General features: G+C 35.6%; 1 protein-coding gene and 1 long non-coding RNA gene across 4 annotated transcripts in view; one reads left to right on the forward strand and one right to left on the reverse strand.

Moving 5' to 3' along the window:
• The window catches only part of LOC147874815 (uncharacterized), a 10,131-nt gene extending 5,571 nt beyond the window's left edge, over positions 1-4,560 (forward strand). Inside the window, exon 2 of the long non-coding RNA XR_015533648.1 lies at positions 756-4,560. This is a non-coding gene — a long non-coding RNA (uncharacterized LOC147874815). The remainder of the gene's footprint in view (positions 1-755) is intronic.
• The window catches only part of PolQ (DNA polymerase theta), a 27,469-nt gene extending 3,439 nt beyond the window's left edge, over positions 1-24,030 (reverse strand). Inside the window, exons 1-24 of one of the 3 annotated variants that reach the window (XM_087342850.1) lie at positions 23,720-24,029; positions 22,899-23,010; positions 21,947-22,062; positions 20,771-20,895; positions 18,977-19,105; positions 18,286-18,487; positions 17,707-17,839; positions 17,340-17,492; positions 16,190-16,536; positions 15,317-15,625; positions 14,845-14,895; positions 14,017-14,139; positions 13,285-13,435; positions 12,505-12,748; positions 9,228-12,267; positions 8,046-8,488; positions 7,057-7,212; positions 6,613-6,920; positions 5,555-5,769; positions 4,879-5,080; positions 2,620-2,801; positions 2,036-2,191; positions 1,746-1,947; positions 731-882 (exon numbers count right to left, since the gene is read on the reverse strand). In XM_087342850.1, the coding sequence (XP_087198976.1) occupies positions 731-882; positions 1,746-1,947; positions 2,036-2,191; positions 2,620-2,801; positions 4,879-5,080; positions 5,555-5,769; positions 6,613-6,920; positions 7,057-7,212; positions 8,046-8,488; positions 9,228-12,267; positions 12,505-12,748; positions 13,285-13,435; positions 14,017-14,139; positions 14,845-14,895; positions 15,317-15,625; positions 16,190-16,536; positions 17,340-17,492; positions 17,707-17,839; positions 18,286-18,487; positions 18,977-19,105; positions 20,771-20,895; positions 21,947-22,062; positions 22,899-23,010; positions 23,720-23,833 (7,365 nt within the window). In that variant the 5' untranslated portion in view covers positions 23,834-24,029. Of the gene's footprint in view, positions 1-730; positions 883-1,274; positions 1,948-2,035; positions 2,192-2,619; positions 2,802-4,878; positions 5,081-5,554; positions 5,773-6,612; positions 6,921-7,056; positions 7,213-8,045; positions 8,489-9,227; positions 12,268-12,504; positions 12,749-13,284; positions 13,436-14,016; positions 14,140-14,844; positions 14,896-15,316; positions 15,626-16,189; positions 16,537-17,339; positions 17,493-17,706; positions 17,840-18,285; positions 18,488-18,976; positions 19,106-20,770; positions 20,896-21,946; positions 22,063-22,201; positions 22,294-22,898; positions 23,011-23,719 lie in introns of those variants that run through there. The other 2 variants (XM_087342848.1, XM_087342849.1) reach the window with 2 other exon arrangements.
• Between the last annotated feature and the right edge of the window lie 23 nt (positions 24,031-24,053).

A 24,053-nucleotide genomic window follows, 5' to 3' on the forward strand; every position in this document is an offset into this window, starting at 1 on the left:
CATGCTGACTCTTTCCAGGTGGACAGAGAGGGCAGTCAGAGTTGTAACTCCCAAACACAGCAGACATGTCAATATGAAAACAAATTATACTACAATAAACATGTAAATGAAGTTAGTCTAATGAAAGAGACCGAATTTATGGTGTCTGAAGAAAGATCATCACGACAATGAGACAAACTTTAATGCTATGCTGTATTCCTTTTTAATGTTATAGAGAGCGTAACTTGTCTATATGTCAGAATTGTTACATAAATTTATGAACCCACATTCAGAATAGTGTACCTACAATTTCACATAGAAGTATTCTCATTATTCCTTTACCTTTAAGGAAAGATTTATTAAATAGCCTAAAACAAACAAACATTCATGATATTGCTTAGTTTGTTACCAAGGAGGTTAACATACAGCAGTTTCATGTCATGAGGTAAATGGTTCAGGTACCACCGGTAGTAAAGAATTTTCTCATGGTTTTATATTTTCACTTCTGGAGAATTCTGCTATTACTAATCACTGTACTGTAGTTAATTTGACACCATATAGCCTCACCAGTTCACACTAAATAAATAAAGCCAGTAAGTACAATTGTGTAATGAAAGAAGGTCCCATTTCTTTACTAGACTTTAACAGACAAAGTATATGTGATATTCAGGTACTGTAACTGACATCACTGCAGTCTAAGAATTCATTAATCATATTTTGTGACAGTGTGAATGTCAATCACTATACGTACATCTGATTCTGAAGTTTGATTCCAGGTGGCAGCAATACTACGAAACACATCACTGCCAGAGTTAAGAATTGAACACAAAATGGAATCCTTTGCCAGATGAGCCAGGAGACGTAACTCCAATTGACAGTAGTCTGCTGACACAAACACCTTACCTGCAATAATAAGATCTATGAAACAGGTTCCATTTTCAAATTCATCTCCTCACCAGTTTAACTAAGGAATGACCATCACAGAGCAAACAACAAATGCAAGTTAATGTATACTTTTACTTTATATAAGTAGGGCAGATTAACACTAACCTGGTGCTTGGGGTCTGTAAGAAATAATGAATTAAAAAATTACAAAACCAATAACTGGAAATTTTGGTAGTTCTTCATTATTTCATGAGTTCTCTACCTGTCACTGTTAGTTTCACCTGAGAACTGGCAAATTTCTTATAAAAATTAAAGCTGCATTTCAAATTACTCAGATCGGTACTGGAACTGCAAATTGTTACCCAAAAAGTGTCAATACAAAGACATGTTTGTAGTATATTTAGATGATATGGTGCTAGAATTGTTATGCTATGCGTGCATTTTGTAACTTGTCTGTGGCTTTCTTCAGTGTGCCAAGTCACAATGGGATAGACCTTAAAATAGGTCAGGACCACTTCTTTCCACATCAGTTTTATTGTAAGATATGCAGACAGAAGTTGCTGTTGCATAACAAACAAATGAATTGCTCAACAAAGTAGCCTCTATAATACTATTGCCATTGCAATTCTTTGATATTAGGAGTAATGCTAAAGAACTGGAATCTTAAGGTACGTTGGTGGTCATAATGAAATCGCCCATTAGTTATATTTATCCATTATTCTGAGGAGCACACTTTGGTCTCTAGATATTTGAAAAGAAAAGGATCAGCATTTATATCTCTGAACCTTATGGTAAAGTAAAAATGGATGAATTTTGGTGGAGGTGGGGCAATAAAATCTCTTGATTTCCTCAGATTAGATAAGAGGAAACTTGATACTTACCTTTTCCTGGCACAAAAGCCAATCTGATATTGATGGATGTAGGAACGCTTGCTTTCATTTTGTCTACTTCAATCTTAAATTCTCTTGGAATGTTCTGGAGATTTGGCTCATGCATGGAGATGCGTCCAGTAGCCGTGTGAATTACTGAGCTGGTGAACATTCGCTCACTAGTCTGTCCAGGAGCCAGCAGTGGGTGTAATGTCTGTAAGTGATGAAGTGATTCGCCACTGATGTTAATCATCTTCAGCAAGAGTTAATCCTATGCACAAAGCTACCAAACATCACAGTACCTTGGCAAGTATAGCATTCAACTTTCGCCACTGTATGATAACTCCTGGCAATGGATGATGAGCCTTAATCTGCATTAGAGCCTCTTTATTGGTGCTGGGTCGTCGGTATTTTGAACTCCGTCTGCTTGTAGCCAGTCCCAGCTCTCTGTATAGCACCTGCAGAAGATGGATTATACTATATTTATATGGAAGTAAATGTCGTATTGCTCTTACATAGTTTTCTTTGTACAAAGTCCATAAAAAGAACATATTATGTCATAATTTATGTTAAAATTGAAGTTCATAATGTTCCTAAACAATGGTTCATCATAAAAAGTATTGGTACATAACAAAATATATTTCTTATTAATTTCTGCAACATTTACTTCAAGCATTCTAGCATTCAGGTGGAAACTAAGGGAATAAAGAAATTCTCACTGACTTAGCTCTCTTAAACTCTTATTCTGTAACTTATTAATACCACTTCATATAATAATATAAATGAATAATCTGACTCTTATCATCTATTCACTGCTTGAAGATTAGTTTCTGCTGCATACATTGCATCTTTATCACTGACATAAGATTCAACACTTTGTCCTTACCTTGCTTACATCAGTAGGTGATGTTAAAGAGAAAGTATGTCCTGCTAATTTGTATGCGTGTTGTTCCAGTAATGTTAACTGTTGTTCCAATATATCACGCAGTCTTTCAGCTTTGTCCTTACTGAATCCAATACCATTTAGCTCCATTTGTGCTAGGCATAGTAATGCTGGCATTTCTACTTCTACGCAAAACAAAACCAATATTAGAGAATGATTCATACACATATACATTGTAATAAATTACAACCTGAGAGCACTCAAGGTTGTAAGAAAAATGGGATAGTTACATAATACATCACAACTTATTCCTTTTACTAATTTGTAAGGATGTTATTTATCCTAAGAGGATTATTATTGGCACTAAAGTGGAATTTGGGATCTCTCCTGTTTTAGTCTTTTTAAAACCTTGTTCCCAGAAGCAAAATGCTTTTGATGGAGGGTCATTGCTGAAAGGTCTGCCTATATAAAATAACAGAAAAATGCAGACACATCATCATGATTGGTTTTGTATTTGACTCTGTTTACTGAAATTAACACATTAATTAATTAATATAATAATTCTTTACAAACAAACTGGCAGCTGGTGCATCTAGTCTTGGTAAAGCCCAGCTGAATTAGGTGAAAGTCACTGTTCTCAGTCTTTGTACAGAAAGGAAACTTGACATTTATCTCATGTGAAGAATCACAAAGTTCATGTTACAGATTACTTGCTATATTTGTGATTAGAATAATGTTACTGTTTTACACAACTGGGTAGTATGTTTCTAAATTTGCAGACTGAGAATGACCCTAAGAATGTGAAACAAATGCCATTAAATTACTCTGAAAATAATTTGGTTTTGTCTTTCTACCATTCTCCACAAATCTCTAGGAATCTGCAGTTGTAACCTGAAAACATGTATACTTTAATCTTGTGTGGAATATCTGAAATGTTGTTCTAAGAAAATACCTAAAAAAATTAGATTTTAAGCTGCATAAGCCCGTTAAGTATGAATGTTTTAATGATTGATTAAATTATTAAAACATCACAATAAAGTGTTTGTACTTATGTCACAATCTAGTTACAGATTCAAGGTGACACCAATCACAAGAGAAAAAATAAATCAAGAAGTAAAGGAAAGATGCATGTATTCTTTCCCTTTCAGCGTTGTTCAACATACATAGTAGGTGGAAAAAGCAAGTGCAGCAAGGTTTACAGCTGTGCAACGCTTACATGCATGGTATGATTTGCAAAGGAAGTAATTTTACAGAAAACTGAATGTGAACTTTAAAATTCTGTCTTCTATTTAATACATTATGCACTGAATGTAATAAGAAAATGGCATGCAAAACAATGGCATTATATGGAAAATACCCTGTAATAAAAAACTGAATAATGATTTTATTAATCTGAACAGAGGATAGGACATAGCATACTAATGTGATAATGTACGAATAAGAAATTCCACTAATATCAAGCTGTATACATAAAAATAGAAGGAAAGAGAAGAGAAACTTAAAAAATGAGAAATTAAGTGACTCTATGATGGAATAATTGGTGAAAAATATACTATAAAAGCTGCCTGTTTTTCACCCACTTTTTCTTGAAGTGAACTGCAATGAATAATAAAATTATTTATTTTGGCAGCTTTATGGTATATATTCCAGTTGGCTAGAGGTCTAGTATTTACTGGTTTCTTGCTCCATAGTGATTGTTTGATGCACTTAATGGTTACCAAGCAATGGACATGGATAATTTTTTGCAATATAAAAACTACAGTCATACAGCATTCAGATAAAAATACAAGAATGGATATCACTGAACAAAAAGATTTTATATATAAGACTGAATTAGAATATTCACTGCTGGGAGTTTATGTACCAAAGTTTGATATGACATTCACACTAATTTAGTGATTACAACCATATTAATAAAATAATTATTAATATATTGTCAAGATATACCAGTGTTTTCTGATTACACCTTCACCCATACCAAGTAAATTATTCACCCTGACCTCTTCTCCACCTTTCCTCAGTATGTGTTGGTCTTCTGGGTGGTAATTCCATGTAGAATTACAGATACCAGCATGTCAGAGGAACATACTGTTCTCATCTTCAGGGTTGATTGTTTCTCTGAAGTGTTGGTATTTACTTGCAAGTTCACACAGTATTACTACCCAGAAGATCAACATCGACATCCTCATCAGCATGAGAACCTCAAGTTTGGTGCCACCAGATCTCGGTTTGTAAATTAAATTCTAAATTTGTGAATTGTACCTGCATAGATTCTGTCCAGTTTCTTCTGTTCCAAACTGAGACACTGAGCTTCAACAAGTTGCCATGTGAGAACTGCTTCAACACAAGCTCTTAGGCTTCCTAATGTTGTACTCGTCCAGTCTAAAGCAGGGCTACCAACACCCCAACCACTTCCTACTAGATGTACTAAATTGCTAGCAATACTGCCACAATATTTTAATACCTGGAAAAAAAGGGCTCAACATCATGCAACTTAAACACATTGTATATTGCTGTATATATGACAAAGAAGACTTCCAATTAGGCATTTAATAAAAATGTGGCCAGCTTGAAGCCCAAACAAGATATAGAAAATGTGAAAAAAGTTACTATAGTGTCTTGGCTGCACAGCCATAAGAACAGAGTGTTACAGACTTACAAAATATTTCTTTGCATAAGGTTTCTCTATTGAAATTGTGTTTTCATTCATATGTGTGTGTGTGACTAAGTACTGCACACACTACACAACGCAACAACCCAGAAGACAGAAATCTTCATACTCACCGCTGTGAAAACCTCAAATCTTACTGCTGTGTTGCAAGGAAATGAATATAGCTTGAGCATAAGTAATAACAACCCATTTATGGCACAGACATTGTTTACCTTACTTCACCAAAATACATATGAGTTTACAATTCTAGCATCATGTTTCCCTTACCATAGCATGAAGGTTCTTTTCTCTACTCTCTGGTTCCAGCAACCAATCAGCAACTTTGGGGTCATGACCCATAGTAAGGTCCACCATTATACCACAACATTGAACTAGGGCTTTCAGGTGTTCCTTGAGGTCAAATGCACAAACGGGATGTTTTCTAGCCAGCAGATCTTGAATTAAATCCAGCTTGCACTGTAAGCCTACACAATTCTTGTCACCTGCTTAAACATATTTATATAATTAAAACTTTTATCATTTATATTTATTGAAGAGAACCAATGCTCCGTTTAGTCTGATTATGAGTTAATCGTAACCAAAGTAATTAAAATTCTGGGTATAAATTAAGGCATGTAATTGATTTTAGACATTTAAAAAAATATTGTGCTCTTATGAGGCACTTCACTGATAAAACATCTTTACCCACACTGCCATCAGAATGAAATGGCAATAAAATAATTTCTTTGTTCCTTTTTTCTATATTGTAAGATTTAAAAATTAGGAAGAAAAGGAGAAAATTTCTGCAAGTAAATATAAAGATAATTCTTATGTCTTACATTTAGTGACTTTTTCAAAAATATTTCAAGATTTATGTTCTAATAGTATGCAGTACTAAACATGAACATTATTTTTATGAAAACTATATTAATTTTTTAATTTTCCCTGTTCAACATGGATTACGTCACTGAGATAGGCTTGAGGCTTTTGCCATTGTTTAACTGAGATGCTGGGACAAGTTCAGTTGTTATTCAAACTTCATGGTAAATGCAGGTAGCAGTTAGAGGTTGTAAGGTAACATTCTGAGAGAACATGAATAGCAGAGAAAACTTTGTTTATCAGTTAAGAGTCTAATTTTTCTACTTAATCATAACAAATAAAACTCAACAGTATTTAAACAAGAGCACTGACACTTCTCTTCAAGTCCTGCATACAATGACAAACCTAACTCAGCAGCATAAACCATGGTAAGAGACAGAGTCCTTGCTTTCACCACCAGAAATATTTGGTGGATGAACTCCTCCAAGTAGATTACACTTGAGGGTACCATGTGCTAAGAGGCATACCTTGTTTTAAACTGATGTAGAACACATCGTTCCCACCAAAGCAGACAGCAATTCCTGACACATTTCTGTCCCCATAATGCAGTGTCCTTTCATGTGAGGTGCTTGGAGGTTTCTTCTTCTTGTAGCCAATGATCCTGGCCCCTATTCTTGTATTATTTGTGCTTCTTGGTGAGGTGGGTTGACTGAAGCGTTCACAAGCAACAGCTATGGCCATATTGGACATACCCATGCAGGTCAGTTCAGATTGGAAAGCAGTCCATATTCTCTCATGTCCACAAACATCAACAATATTAATGGAATCCCATCCACTGTAAACAGTGCAATATAAAAATTGTTTGGTAATTAGTTTACATGATTTGTATCATCAGTGTAAGCGAGGCAACACGCGGAATTATCCTACACAAAAAGGAAAAGGACATGTGACAGTTTCAAGATAATACTTACATTGCTTTCCTTGGACTGACTCTGTTCTTGGTATGTTTTGATATTGGCCTAATAGTTGTACTAAGCTGCTGACGAGAATGTGTTGGACTTTTTGACATACTTCTTATATCTCTTTCTGACATCTTCCATCTTACTTTATCCAGGTTGTCACACCCCCTGCAAACATACAATATCATCTCAAGAGTTTGAAAAGTCAGAAGTAAAATATGTTTAATGATCTTGTATCATTTGTACTTATCAAGTGAGAAATGACATAATGATCATGAATGGTGATTTGGAAAGTGTTTAGGAGGAAATGGTACTGGTCTATTTCAAGGTACTAACCAGCATTTGTGTATTAGTCTAGGGTGGCTGAGGAAAAATTTGAGAAATCTCAGTGAGGTTGGCTGATCTCCTGACCAAGATTCAAACCAGGGGTCTCCCAAATATTAACAAAAGTAATAATAATGATGTTCAGTAACTTGTAATAAATACTGACTATGCTTGTTCATATATCACTCATTTTATCTTGACATTCCAATTCCGAACAAGGAGGAGGGAAGTGTATAAGGAATATATCTTAGTGTACAGCTAGCTGTGCTGGAACAGTAATACCATTACAGAGTTATGGGAGAGAAGAGTTTTGTTACTGCAATGAGTAATGAGGAGTTCCTGTCAGAATTCATAAAGCTTACTTTTCTGTTGCACAACTTCCAGTCCTACAAGTCTTGTTAATCTTATATTTAGGAAACGAGTTTATAATCCAACCATAAAATACAATTTAGTCTATGAGTTAATGGGCCAAGCTTCTGCATAGATGGTCACAGTATTAAATCCTACTTATCTGAATTTTTTATTGGTTGCAATTATAAATGTTACCAAATGGTGGTGGTGGTGGTAGGTTTTTGTTTTTGAGAAAAGTTGTTAAGTGCAGATTCAATCTACATTAAATTTTTCACATTAACCTCAAATTCTTGCATTGACATAAAGAAATCAAATCAGTTACATACCTTTTTCTTCCACTGTCATCACCTTGTGATGATGTAATCAAATCATCTGCTTCTTCTGCATCTGAATTGCTGTCACTACTTAACTGCAACATTTTATTTGCCTTTGTCCTCCAAAATGTTGGACTACTGACTGATGAAGAATTTGACCCTTTTATAACTGGGGTCTCTGTTCTGTCTGTGAAGTCTTTCTGTACATGGCTAGATGGAGATAAGTTCATATTCACTTCTGGAAAGCCCATCTTCATATTGCTTGGTCTTTGTAGATGGCATTGTTGGCTGCAATCTTGCAAAATCTCTTCAGGATGCAACTTTTTATTAATAATGCTGCTTTTGTTTTCCAAAACTTCTAGAGATGCAATGGAAATTGCTGAAAATGTTCTGGGGCAGTCTTCATTATGTTCATCTTTTAATGAACCTTGTGTGTTCTTCTTTTCAGTGACTTTCTACAAACAATAGATAAAATATAATTAAACTGTGTTATTTGTAATAATGGTTTTAATTACTGTAGTATGAGAAATTCTTCTTTGCCACAATATGCTTAGCTTTGCAATAAAATAACATGTCAGTATAACCCAAATTTGAATAACCTGCCAGTAAAGAAACTAAGAGACTAAAACTGAACACAAAAACCTCTTGAGTTTTTGTGGGATTTTTTTTATTTTTTTGAACCCTTCTTTCACTTTCATATTAAATTAAGTAATCCCTGCTTTGGTGAAATAGGTTATTACTATTTCACATTAATTTACAAGTTATATTATACTGGCTGATTTACTGAATCAAGGTCATGCCTTAGCACGGTACATACCTAGTATTCATGAACTGGCTACAAATCTAAACATCTATTTCTAATTCACTCACTTTAAACCAAGCAGTATTCAGCCTTAGCTGTTGCTATTGAAAATTACTGTTGCATATTCATGAAATGAAATGTTTCTTTATAGTAGTTTGTGAAATATTGTTTCTCATTATGACTCATTGTAATTTTAAAAAGGCCAGCAAAGCAAGTGTCAGGTACCCTTAAAAACCCAGAAATTTGGTTTCTCAATGTGTATCTGTTCAAACTGCAATGTAGTAGCTCTGTTTCTCTCGAGGCATCCACCCTTCTTATGTGAAGACTGGCATACAAGAATTAAGGTGTGAACGTATTCATTCAGATTTCATTATTGAAAGTGTTGTACAAACCTCAATGGATTTTCCACGTGAATTTCTCTTTTCTTTATCTATGGCAGCTGCCATAAGTCTTGGAGATCTTCTTCTGCCACATCCAATCATCTCTGTCTTACTAGATGATTGTCCCTCACTTCCCCTATTGTCAAAATGAAGCTCTTGGTGTCTAAGATTATTATGAATATCAGCATCTTTTACTGATAAATTACATCCAGCATTACTGCTTACATTTTGTTTGCTATGAGCTATTTCCCTCTTTATTTCCTTATACTCAGGGTTTTCTTCCCAGCATGTACTGAAAGCAGCTTCAAAAAGTGAGTTGCTAATAACAAAAGGAGACTGATCAACTTTACTTCCTGCTTTTGTCATAATTCTACATCTTTGACTGGATGAAGCACTATCTGCTGATATCACCTCATTTTCAGTCTCTGGCTTATTAGATTTCTGTGTAATGTTGAACACACTTGGAGGAACGAGTGCATGTTTTTGTAACAGATTGGTTTTACTTGTACTAATGCTAACTTCCTGTGCTCCCAAGTCATGTTGAAGTTCACCATCCCTTTTCGTTTTTGAATTTTCAGTATCCAAATCCCAGTATGTGTCAAAGGCTGTTCTGAGGAAGGATTCTGTAATGTGATCAACTTCTGCATTTGGTTTCTCTCTTACCATCTGCTTTTCAGTGTAAATATTTTGTTCAGGCACATGAATTGCTCCCTGGCTTTCAGTTGGAAAGTGTTCATTTTCATCAGGACACTGTCCCTCTGGTGGAAAATTTTTATTAGCTTCAGATGTACTCGTATTCTTTGTATTAAGCCAGTGCTCTGCATTAAAACTTTCATTCAGAACTGAAAATACCATTTCTGCACAGTTCGTTTCATGTTCGTCAGCTACAAATTTATATTCACTGGAAATTTTTTTCCTTTTCCTATTAATGAATTCATGTTCAGAATAACTGTAATCACTAGATGTAGATATTTTTCGTTTTTTTCTCAGAGTTTCTTTTGAAGGTCTATTACTTTTATGGAAGTCTTCTTGTAATTTTTCATTAAAATGATAGGTAACTGGTGACACCAAACCCTTTTTTGTTTTGAAATCGGATTTAATATGTGATACAGCAGTCTGTTCATTAAGAGAATGAAAATCTATTTCCTCAGAATAAACCCTATGAGGGCCTGAAACTTCAGTATCTGTTGATAAATGAAGGATTATTCCTTTTCTTCCTATTGAGTCTCTGACAATATTTGAAGCTGCAGAGAATTCCAAATCTTCAACTTCTGGATGATATTCTGAAGAATTAGTAGTTTTGTTTAATATTTGCCCCTTCATAACTTCCCGAGCAGACATGAAACCTTTTGATAAGCTGTGTAATTGTTTTACTTTCTTAAATGGAGAGTCTTCTTCTTCAACTTTATGGCATTCCATTCCACTTTTAACACATCCATCCTTACTGAAAATGATGCCACTGCTACACATTGAAGATAAGCACTGATCATTTATGCTTTGTGGTGCCTGTTGGATTTGGTTAGAAAATGACACTTGATTACAGTCTTGTGCTTGATTCATATAGTCTCCTTCTGTTGTTGTTTGATGTTCACAGTAGCATACATCCAACAAGTTGTTAAGTTGTGTGTCCATCACGAGACTGTCCCCAAACAAACTTGGACTTCGGATGTCACCTTCAACATCAAGGGCAATCTTTCCTCCTGATACAGGTGATGAGAAGAAATCTGAACTCCTTCTCTTGTTATCTGCCCTTGTTAGGGTAACTTTATCTTTTTCTACCAACTTTTCAAACACAGGACCTAATGATGGGTTAATATTCTGTTTAAGTATCATCTGATCAACATTAACAGCATCTTTTTCTAAGAGTTCATTCCCTTGATCATCTGATAAACAAACATTGGTACCATGTACATTTGTAAATTGTTCATTATTTTTATTCACTGTATTATCGGTTATTTTAAAGGAAGATACAAAAGGCCTTAGACATAACTCTCTATTGTTGACTACATTTGAAATAATGGCTACTTTTTCACTTACATTTTCTGGAGATGATTCATTCCTAACCTCTGACTTATTATTTTGTTTAAACTGTTGAGTTTGTTCATGCAGCTTACTTTCTGATATTTCAAGCAGGGAACCAAAATAATCTATACTCTGATTTACTTCACTGGAAGACTTATTATTCTCTGAATGAGTACCAGGCAGATCATCCGATGTTTCATGGAGCATGGGTGAGAATCTCCTTTCTTCTGATGGTGAACAATCAACCCTTTTGGAATGAGTGTTGTCTATTTTATTACATTGGAACTGCTCTGTAAAGATAGGTACAGCTTTATGTGGTTTACTTGCATTGATGTCAGATATCTTACACGATATATTTTTTTGGGAATTACCAGTGTTTATCTTAGCAGACGTATTCTGGGAAATTCTCCAAGAAATCATTTTAGAATTCATGGCTTTGCCTAACTTAGAACGAAGCTTTTGACTTATATGCCTTTGTGAAGACTTGTCCTGACTGCTGTTTAATGATGGTGAAGATGAAACATAATCCTCATCGCTTACTTCTGACAACAGACATTTAGAATCTGTTTTTCCAATTCCATTGTTTAAATCTGGAATTTTATTTCTTGGCAGTGAATTCTTCCTTTTATGTTTTGCAGGTCTCTTATTTGTTTCAGAAAGAGATGTTTTTGACTGAAGTTGTTCTTCTCGCAATAATGAATGTGCCTGAAAGTGACATGAAATGGATGAACAGTTGGCTGTTTGTTCAGAATGCTTGGAAGTTTTATCATGAAGTAGAGATTGTTCTTGTGAGCTCTGCATACTTTGTTCTGATAGAGATTGGTTGTCATGACCTGATGTATCACTTTTTTCATCAACCCATTTAGCAGTAGATAAGCCCAATTCTTTCTGAAGAAAGGAACGGGCATCAGATATTAACAAGGATGCAGCCTCCCTTTCAGTTAGTCCTTGATGTCCTGTAATCCACACATTTCTTAACTTTTTGCGCTGGTTTGTGTCAAAAGATGTTTCCCCATCCAATTCTTTGCAACTGCAACAGAAAAAAAGTCACATTTCATACACTATTAGCCTCTCTCTGTTGAGAATCATCCATCAGGGATCAAACCCCGGTTGTCCAGTCCGTAACCAGTCGCTATACTGACTGAGCTACGCCTTTAAAGTAGTACCTTGTTATATTTTTCAGCACAAGATAGTTAAAACTCATAAGAATAACTTTCAAGAAAATAAACAGATGATTGTAATCTGTACTGAAAAACAAAATACTGACCTCTGGAAGGGCACAGCTTTATGGAGAGCATTTTCCACAGCACACACATCTGCAACTGCAAGATCAGCAAGTGTACAGATGCCTGCATCAAACAAAGCTCGTGCCCTCAGTCCATTCAACCCATCAAGCCTCATCAGGTCACACAGTTCACGCTGAACACCAAATTGGAGGCGATCTTGGAATTGTGACACTAGGAGTTCCACACTAGACCATCCAAGACGTCGGCAAAATGCTGTTACCATACCTACATGATGCAGTTCAAAACAGTGTCATTATATTGAAACAGACATCAGACTAAAGCAGTGTCAATTTTTATTAATGTACATTTTTTGAAATTTTATATTTTAAGATTATGAGGACTCTCAAAAAGAAAAAAAACCTAACACTGAGTGAAGTCTGTCCAACATAACAGCCATTCAAGAAATCATCCAACCTAACAAACACCATATTCAAGGATGAAAGCTAAAATGAGAGACTATCACACTGATTTTATTCAATGGTCAAAGACATAATATTACTCACCAAGCTCTATGAAGTATGTGGTGTTCGAAGCAAAATGGTGGTGGACAAGTGTCCAGATCACAAAGGAACTGAAGTTAGCAATATATTACTCAATTAAGTGAAAGACTGTGGTAAAATAAAATTTCAGGGAATTTGAATATCAACTTCATGTTGGTAAATTAAGACAATGAACTAAGAAATACAGATAAACATTATAATATATAGTGCAATAAAGTTTGTATATATTTATTTTATTGTCAAAATTAATATAGTTACTACCTGCAAAAGTAGCGGCAGACTGCTGTAGAGACTGTAACATGCCTCTTGAGCAACCAAACTTCTTTGCAACAGCAGGCAAAGGAACTTCATTAACTAGGTCATGTAATGCAAGGGCTGTATAAAATCGACGATGAACGGACATCTTTTGTAACTGAAAAACAAAAACCACACTTCAGTAAGAAAATAGTAGTCTGTTATGGAAATGAAGCAGGAATGAATGTGAGGATAAGAAGCTAGGAGCATGCAAAAACAAGAACACAATGTAGCCTTATCATATGATTAGCTGTGTCTTCTATACCGAAATTATGCGTCTGATTGCCCAATAAAACTTCATTGCATTTAGTCATTTGAGGTTTTATACAGTCATGCATCATGCTGAACAAGCACGGATCCTGAAAAATATTATTTTCCTGATACTTCATGAAAAATATTTCATTGTCTCATGATTCATGTCAATTTTGAGATGGAAGAATTGAATAAAACAGACAGTACCAAAAACTGACAATAATGTTGGATCCAAGGATCTTCTGCATGCAAGTTACATTGTGTACCAGTCACTACCTCCAAAACCCAACATGTTCTTGTTCCAAAACAAAGAATGTAAAGAAGTTCTGAAAAAAAGACATAAATGTAATGCATATTTGCAACTTTTCAAAGTATTGTACAAGCTTCTAAACTAAGATGAATTATGAGAAAAAAGAATAGTGCACTTCTCTAACAGAAAACATTTACCTGTTTCGATGTACTGAGGGAAAGAGTACCACGCATAGCTCTTGCCATGAAACGTTCATCAATTCCCACTAACTCTCCAACCCTTCGCATAGCTGGTGATAGTTGTTCCCATAGATTTAATACCTGCAAACAAGGTACTTTATTAACATAATCCCTGACTTCATCATTGTAAGTCATACATAGATAATTATTGGAGCATTGAAACACTGATAATCAAATTATGATATATTTAAAGAATTACATTTGAATGCATTCAACTCCTCAGTCTCTACAGTATTTCATCCTCTTGACCAGATGTCACAGTCCAGTTGCTAGCACTCACGCTTCATATCTGGGAAGGCACAGACTAAAATCTTGGACCAGAGACTGACTACCCTGGGTTTCCAAATGTTCCTCAGTGGTAGTAAAATGTGGACAGTGAAGGGGAAAGACAAATCCAGAAATTCTGGATGTTCTAAACCCTAAGTGGCATTATCCAGAAGTTTGGACTACAGAAACAAATGGATGCACCACACTGATAGAATTCACAAATGCAGACTCCCCAGATTAAGGACAAAGTACAGACCAAATAAACAAGAAATCAGACATTGCCCTAAGGTTGAAAGGCATTAAAAAACAGCTAATCTCCTGGTAGTTTCAGAATAATGATGAAAATGTGCTATCATTGTTATAGTTAAATTGTATTAGCCTTAATTTGAAGGGGGGGGGGGGGGAAGGAAAGCAAATAGAACAACTCTTAGCATCATAATGGATTATTCACATGTCTTCTGATTTATCTGTTCAATTATCTAACCCTCATTATCATGCAAATAAACAAATATGACTCACGTGTAACCAGTCCAAGTTTCCCCATTGAGAGCAAACACTGTATGGTGTTACCTAGAACAGTACATGGAAAAATAGTTTACATTGTGCGTGTTCTACACAAATTACAACACTTGATTTTTGATTATTAGCCCATCCCAGAAGAAGGAGAGTGATGTTACATTACTGGAAATGGAGGGTATAGATCATAATTTTTCTGTGTCAGCTTCCATCATTTGATTCTTATACCATTTATTTCCAAGTTAAGTATGCTAGTCTGGGTTAGGTTAGATACATCCCTTGTCACCACAGTATGGTATAGTCCACCATTTATAAAAGAATAAAGCCTCCAGATAGTGAGGGTTCATCACTGGGCCATTTGCTGAACCAGAGCACATCTTCAGAGCCTAGTAGGATCCATTTTAATATTATATAAATACTCTGATAAATTATATTAGATTTGTGTAAATTCTCACATCTGTAATGAATATAATACCTCATATATTATATGAAGCTCAGTGTCCAGCACCAAACACTGACGAGCCCTCTGTAGCTCATCAAAAAGAAGAAGACCCTCATCTGGAGGAAGAGATGCAGCAAGACAGGCAAGACCTAAGGGTGTAGGCACATACTTGTGCCCTACTCTCTCTTCCTCTTCCTGAAGCCGAATAAGCTCATTGGCCTCTAGGAACTTAACGCAGGCTGATATAGGGTTTCGTAGATCAGATTTTGTTGCAGCAAGTAGTGTGCAATTTGTGTACTGAGTCACCTGCTGGGGAGTGCATGCCACACCACTTGCAATCACCTGGAACACGGTAAGTAATGCTAACCTGAGTAGGTTGCCTCTTGTATCTGAATAATTGGAGTTATACGACTGTAATGTTGCCACAGTGGAAATAAAACTTTTTTACCTTGCAAATTACAACTGTCACTTTGTTTATGGGTTATATTTAACTGTGTCATTAGTAGGATCACTCAAAACAGTGTTAGCACAATGCAAAATTAAAGTTTCATTAACAATAAAGATAACGTAAGATTTCTGTTACTGAATATGGTCTGTCTGTCTTTTGTTATGCTCTATTATTTTAGAGCTGTTTGAACCCAATAATTTGAGCATGCATGAATGAAGTTGATGACGACTTACAAAAATGTGCTGTTATACATGTACCATTACTGTTGTATAATTTTCACATACTATTTATTTTGATTTTCTAGCATTATCCATCATAGTTTATGATTAAATACATGCTTCAGAGTGGTAGCTTTGCCTTATCCCAAGCATGAAGTAACTTTAAAAAAGGAATTACATGAACAGTGATGAAGAAACCTGAAAGTAATGGAAAGTTATCTGTAATCTGATAATATGTACCTCTAATATAGCCCTCTTTAGGCTGGCTGCCAGTTCACCATGCCCAAGGCAACTCTCAATTGGTTTCAATTCTGCCCCAACCAGTTTTTCTCCCATATGTCTCTCTCCTTTGTTACAAATAAGAAAGCTCTCGCCTGCAGTATCTCGACCCATACGGCCTGCACGACCGATCATTTGCCTGTATGTTTGAGAATCCAGAGATTTCCCATGGAATACAGGTGAACGTACAATGACACGGCGAGCAGGAAGGTTAACGCCTGAACTTAAAGTTGAAGTAGCTACCAGCACTCTCAGAGCTCCTGAACGAAAATAACCCTCCAGAATGTCACGCTCATCAAGTGTCAAACCTGTTGAAATATTATGATATAAACAGTCACATATTGTTTAAAACCAATTACAAGTTATTAAAATAAACTTTAAACCTCAGCAGCATCAACAAATTGGCCTCCTACACTTCCCATGCTGAAAGATTCTGCACAATTTTTCTCTGCCACACTTCCCAACAGAACATCTCCATCTGCATTCTGTTGGTGGTCTTGGGTTCAAATATCAGACCATATTTACTACCAGCAATGAGGTTCTTAGACATATTTGAAATTGAAAGTGATAAAACTGTGATTATTAGCTTCATCCTACCTATATGTCCAGCTGTCTGCATGTAACAACTCAAGAACAGCTGAATTAATTTTCAATTGAATAAAAATTTTCTTGGATATTATCCATCGTCTAGTAAATATAAAACGTAAAACGACGTTTCGGAGATGGGACTCTATCTCCGTCTTCAGGTTCCTACACAGTTGGGCCCACCAGATAGAGCTAATCCCTATCCCTTGGTTCAGAGATAGGGATTAGCTCTATCTAGTGGGCCCAACTGTGTAGGAACCTGAAGACGGAGATAGAGTCCCATCTCCGAAACGTCGTTTTACGTTTTATATTTACTAGACGATGGATAATATCAAAGAAAATTTTTATTCAATTGACTCTTCACCATCGTCAAGAAGTTTTAGATTTGAATGAATTTTCATTAAATTTCCTCTCAAATTCCTACATGATTCATCACATGCTTATGCTTGGTGGTTAAGACTATGTCTAGAAACTAGTTTGTATACTTGGATGGCTGATAAGCCATACTCTAGTACACAAAACTTACCTGCATGATGAAATGCTACACCAAATGCCACAGTGCACCTAAGTACTTTATCCAGTCCAACTGGGCATGTATGCAATTGTTCCAAAGCCTCAGCTATAGCATTTGAGTCCAATTGTTCACGAAGCTGCTGACCTAATTCACTCCCTGATAAACCTGATATCACAAAATGAATCTTCAATTAGACTGCAATGAAACCATTCATGTTACAAAACATGATGAACTTCACTTTAAGGAATATGTGATGAAGTACTGATCATATACAGTATCCCAGAAATTTATTCAGAATGTGTTCTCATTTAACAAAATATTATTAGTGCATGGAAATTCTAAATGTCACTGTGTATTTGGGCATTGTTATAGAACTTACCAATGGTCCTGAACACTTTTGCAATATGCTGTGAAAGTTTCTCACACCACTGCTTAGTAGCACAGAATACCAGCACTGAGTGACCATTAATCAAGGTTTCCAGGCATAACTGCACTACATGATCTGGGTCATCCTACAGGTAGAAAAAGTTGTTATTCATGAGAACACAGTAAAGAAAAGTAGCAGTCGGAGAGAGCTCTTTCCCTTCTCCATTCAATCTGTGAAACATCTGTAGCAAAGTTTATCAGGCCTAAATTGTTGGACTTCGGGAAATTACTTTTACAGAGGTTTAAACTCATATAAAATTTGCCAGGCAATGGACTTCTCTCTGTTATATGGAGGTCTCTGAGAGGGACTTGTAAGTTTTGATCTAAGTTCAAATGCAGGATAATTTGTCTATTAGTAATCTGTGTGGAATATTTGAAGAAAATTTAAAATTACACTTAATACTTTCTTAAGCATCAGTACTATCTTAACCCATTCAGTGGTAAAATACTGTTGAATATTGAACTGGACAAATAATGTAGTAGTTTTCATTTCATAACAAGATAATGATAAAACTGTTTACAATGATCTCACCTGTATATGTTTGGAAGACTGCATATCATATAGCTTCTTCAGTTGGTTGTCATATACAGTAGGACCAACTTTCAAGAATTCTTTCAGAGGAACTGGTCGAAAGTCTGTTCGATAGAGATCGGCACCCAGCCACTTGGCTAAGAGTGCCAAGTTGGGGATAGTAGCCGACATGCCCACAACCTGAATATTCACACTGTCCTCCCTTGAACAATTGATGAGAAATTAAGTGCATTCACTTGGAATAAATCAAAGTAACCATTAAAAGACAGACTCTGATACTAAATTGTAACACTGAGTCATGATAATGGAATTTGTGAGACAATAACAAATAAAAGAACTTTACAAAAGGGTTTCAACTGTTCTGAAGTGTAGTTTTCAAATTATGATTTTACAAATATTAATTTCTGAAGCAAGCAGGGCTAGACTGTATATGCAGTATGTGTATATTTTATTACTGTGGTGCTGCAGATAACACATGTATTGTTAACTTCTTACTGTCTAAACACAATTATGTATATGTACTGTTTCGCTCCTTTTCACTGTTGAACATTACATACAAACTTTGTTATATTCTGTCTTTGACATGAACTAAAAACTGGTGAAAATGTGTTCAAGATCTTCATAAACAAACCATACTGTCACGCCTTGCCGTTCTGCACAGAAAAGAAACAACAGATATGAAGAAACTCACGTGGTGCACATGTAGAGTATCTTGGTGAGAAGCAGTTCTAGCAGGTAACCTCGAAAAGGATCACTCAAGAGATGCAATTCATCAACAACCACAGTACCAACTTTATGAAGAGACCTTTCTTCCAGTAACCTATACACCAATCAGTCAACCACTAAAATGTAAACATTGTTCTAACCAACACCAAACATACAAAACTTTAGCAAAATAAAACCTGTCAAAAATTGAAACTGGAGTAAACAGAAGGTGTACAGAAATATTGTTTGATTCTGAAAATAAATACTGAAAATGAATGTAGAATGATTTTCAATGAACAGAAAATGTCTATTATTTGAATATTTATTGCTTTCTGTACATATAATCTTGTTCCTTATTGATCTTCCCTAAGAAAAGGAACATTACTGTTGTAAATGAAAAAGAACCACATGATGGTAAAAAATAAAATAATACATAGAATATTTTAATAGATTACTGCAAAAAGTAAAATACAGTTAAATATATTAATATAACGTGTACACAATGTACAGATTTCTGACTTGTAATTTGGAGCAATGTTTTTCAAATACAATTACCTGTATCATATGGAGATCTGTATGAGATTCTTTAGTGTTTCATATTGCGCTACAGCAGGTTTTACATGCATGCACATCAGGAAACAGCAAAGATGAATTAGACTTTATTGTCACTACTAATGAAATTCCTCAGAAGAATGGAAACCTTTTACAAATTACCCAGTTCTTTTCTTGGTATATGAACAAAGCAGACTATCTTTGTGCAAGGGGTTCAACTGAGTAGGAATCTTTCTTCCCTGTTACCTGTTGATAGAAACAGACCCAGTTTTGCAAATGCTACATTCAAAAATGTTGACAGTGGACAATGTCCAGAACAGTCATTTTATTTATAACACTTACTTCAAATTAAACCCATCTGCTGTAGCTCTAGTGAATACTGCCAGTCCCAAGTGATCATGTGGCTGTGTGCATGACACACAAACAGTCAACCTCGAACTGTGCAACAGAATGGGCGTGTCAGAGGAAGTGGAAACAATGTGACATCTTTAAATGCTGATGATGTTCCACATGCAGAATCCCTCCAAATAGAACCAACAAGCTGCCATTTAGCTGCTTGATACTGAGGGCTGTGAACCAGTTGAATTTCATGGGAGAATTTGTGATGTGTACTACCATCAAGAGAATGTGTTCCATCATGTCCACAGCAACACCCATCTCCATGTGGTCCACATTGTCCAGCACACACTGCTCTTCATACTCCAGAAGGTGCTGGACCATCTGCCTATGGCAGCTTCGAACTGTCAGCATGTGACTTCCATGTGTTTGGCCCCCTCAAGATAACACTAATTGTCTTACATTTGGATCAAACAAAAATGTCAAAGCCACAGCAGTACAGTAGTTCCAGCAGCAACCCAGGGAGTAATTTTGTGAAGAGGATCCATCAGTTGGTGTGTCAGTGGTACAGTGGAATGCCTACATAAAGCCCAGGTGGGTAATTTTAATGGCTTCTACGCCTTTGCCCTGAACAATCCCCAAATGGGTTTCCTTTGATCAAGCCTCACACATTTATAATTACTGGGTTTCTGGACATCATCCATCATCTAGTATTCTGGGATGAAGAAAAAACATTGGAAACTGGATCTATTTGTGTGCAGGTATAGGTACTTCCCACATTTTCACCTCAGGATGGAAACATTCAGTTTCCAAAATGTTGTGTTATGTTCAGAATGATAGATGAACAATATGACAGTAAATCTCCTAAAGAAGTTGGATAAAACATACTTACTTGTTTATAAGACTGTTAGCCTTCTCAATGGTACAGATGGCAATGTCAACACTTTTGAAACCACCAGGCAGACTATGACTTCCCATTAACCCTTCCACTCGCACCCCACTTCTGGACAGCAAGTCCTATGTAAAACATGCACCAATAACCTTCAGTCTGTCTGGTACAACCATTGAACAAATGATACTGCTTCCTGATATGTGACCATTATATAAAATCCCTCTTGTAAGGAGAGTACCAGCTTTATTGTTTTATATGAATTATATCCTTGACCTCCTGACTTTGTTAATCCTTTGAAAGTTAATCACATCTGTTGAAACTTTTACATGGTATTAGTAGGTAGAAGATAAATGAAAAATCATAGGATTTGAGATTTTCATGGCAGTGAGTCTGAAGATGGCTGTTTTCTGGGTTGTTGCTCTGTGTAGTCTGGTAGAAGTTCACCGACGTTCCAGATGTCCTTGCTGCCTCCATACTCATCGCCCTGATTATGGAGGCAGTAAGCACCTCTAATACATTGGCCAGAATCTGTGAAAGTGCATGGCACAACATCTAGAAGACAATCATCTTTAACCTGGAAGAAACTGAGAGCAGTGGAAACACTAATAGAGACAACTACTTTCTCTTAGCTGTAGGAAGTACTAAATAATGTTTAGCACTCATCAGCTGAGCAAACAAATATGAACATAATATTTAAATGTTAAAATTTTGAATTCTATTTTTTTGTATTTGTAGCACTCTTGATTTTTAAGACTTCCAGAGCTATAATGAACTAATGTTGAAAGAAACTGCACTAGGCAGGTTCCAAAATTACAGTATTACCTCCAATGCTGAGAATTCATTTATAGATTAGGGAAAAATTGCCATTCTTGTTATGGAATGATGGCAACAGGGTGATGACTCATAATTTCCAAAGTACATTTATCAAGTAATAATAATTTAATAGTCAAATAGCAAGACCTACAAGCATGAAAACAATTTTATAACCTCTTTAAATACAAATAAATAAATAAAACACTGTGCTATTGTTGTTATTGATATTACAGTAGAGATGTAAATATATACTGATTCTTAATTTAATTCATGAGTGACATTTGAAAATAATCATGTTTAGTTGTATGTTGAAGCCCATATTCCTAATTTATCCATCCTATGAAAAGATATCACTAGTTATACCTGAAAGTAGAACATTTTTTCTCGTACAACTGACACAAATGGAAGGATGATGATAACTTTCTTCTTCCTTTCAAGAATTGTCTTAATGGTGAGAATCTCAGCAACTAGTGTTTTACCTGTTAAAATGACACATGTACTCATTAGTAAAGATCAAGTGTCTAGGAAATGTTCACAGAATTTTATACTATCTTCAAATACTGCAAATTATGTAATTAATTTACAGATGTCAGTGATGGAGGAAATGTTATAACTAACCTCCAGAGATTTCTGCAACACACAGATCCATACTCAGTCATCCATAAGTCATGTGATAATCACATGTTACTACTACTACTGCTACCACCACCCTACATTCAACACAATCAACTCAGATTATAAACCAGTACAGTAAAGTGTATAAGGAAGATAAAGGATATACTGGAAAAACATTCTGAGCCCAGTATAAGCATCAAGATGCCTAATCCATGAAAACAAGAAGGAATAAAAACAGCTATTAGACCTACATCTAGTGAAAATCAGTGTCTCATTGAGGACATTCAATTCAAATTGTGGTTTTCTGGATTATGACACCAAGTGACATGGTGTGATTAATTATCAACATTTTCAAAAACTTGCTGCCTTCAGCATTAGGGTATAAATTAGTGGTTAATGTTTCAGAGGAACTACATCCATCTTTAGGGAGACAGCAGGTTCCTCCTAACATTTGTTAATTACTATAGATGGCAGGCGATCAGTTAATACTCCTGCTTCATGTGTGGGAGGTCCCGAGATCAAATGTTTTTCCTGAAACCAGCTATTGGGACTGAGGTTTTTCATGATCTTCCTCAGTCCTTCCAAGATAGTACCTTATATCAGGCCATAACCACTTCCTTGCAAAATTTTAGATTGAAACATACTTCTTGTGAGACTATACATGAAAAACAAAGGTAATTTTAGTATTATCCTAGCATACCTGCAGAAGTTGGTGCTGAATAAATAAGATTTCCCCCTTCAAGGACTCTAGGATTACTGAGGCATTCAACCTGCCATGGAAACATGGACACAACACCAGACACCTCATAATGCTGTTGGACAAAATGCAAACAGCAATATATAATTAGGGATACCAACTTACATTGAAAAATGTATATGACATATTGGAAACGGTAAAGAAGATCAGTATGGAATCAGTGTCTGAGATTACAATATTGCATCCAGTGCCGAGAACTCATATCACAAATGTAAAAATGTTACATTTACCGGAATTATTAAGAAACCGCAATAAATGTGGTTGCTCCAGCAAATAATAATATAAGAAGAGAACACAATGTGTAATTATGTTTATAAGAATTAGTCTGTTAATGTGATCAAAATGTGGAAACCAAACGTAATGACGTGGGAAAAAATTGTGAAGTATTTCAATGCAACGTCTGTGAACAATAAATAATTAAAAAATATATCGTATATTCACTTGACTGAACGTGTTTATTGGTTGTCATTTGAAAATCCCTCTTCTTTGGCTGTGAAAACTGATACACGTAAGAAGCACTATTTCTATCAGTCTTTTTTAATTCGTAATGTATCAAAATATAAAAAATTATACACAGCAGCTATTTAAAAGACTTTCCCTCTTTAATTAACATGATGTGAAGGATATAAAAATAATATAAATAGAGCACCCAGGAACTGGACGGTAGAGTTCGCTTCAGTCCTTTTTCACAAAATATAGCCAGTAACAACAATGTTGATGGCTGGAACAGCCTTTTAAAACAATTTACATGTGTACATATATACCTTTAGTATAGTATCTGGAAGACCCCAAGACGCAAGATTCTGTTTTCGCTGAGTACTGAGAATTGAAATATTCTGCACACTGTCGTTTGGCTTCGCATCACACTCGTCAGTCATTGTTATAAGAATGTACGAAACGTTAATGCTCTTTCACGCATAAACATTTTATATAATGCTGTGTAGCGTTTGGGTTTCAGTGGTCATTGGAAGTGATTTTCATTTTCAAAGTTGATTAATCTGCAACACAATTTTCCCTCCATAACAATCCATGATCCCGCATGAGCACGGAATACTCAAACACTATTTAAATTGGGTGTCCTGTTATCTCTGTGGTCTT

The sequence above is a fragment of the Zootermopsis nevadensis genome, unplaced genomic scaffold (assembly GCF_977971745.1).
Source record: "Zootermopsis nevadensis isolate Lab colony 2312 unplaced genomic scaffold, Znev_1.0 Znev_ptg000004l, whole genome shotgun sequence".
NCBI lineage: Eukaryota > Metazoa > Arthropoda > Insecta > Blattodea > Termopsidae > Zootermopsis > Zootermopsis nevadensis.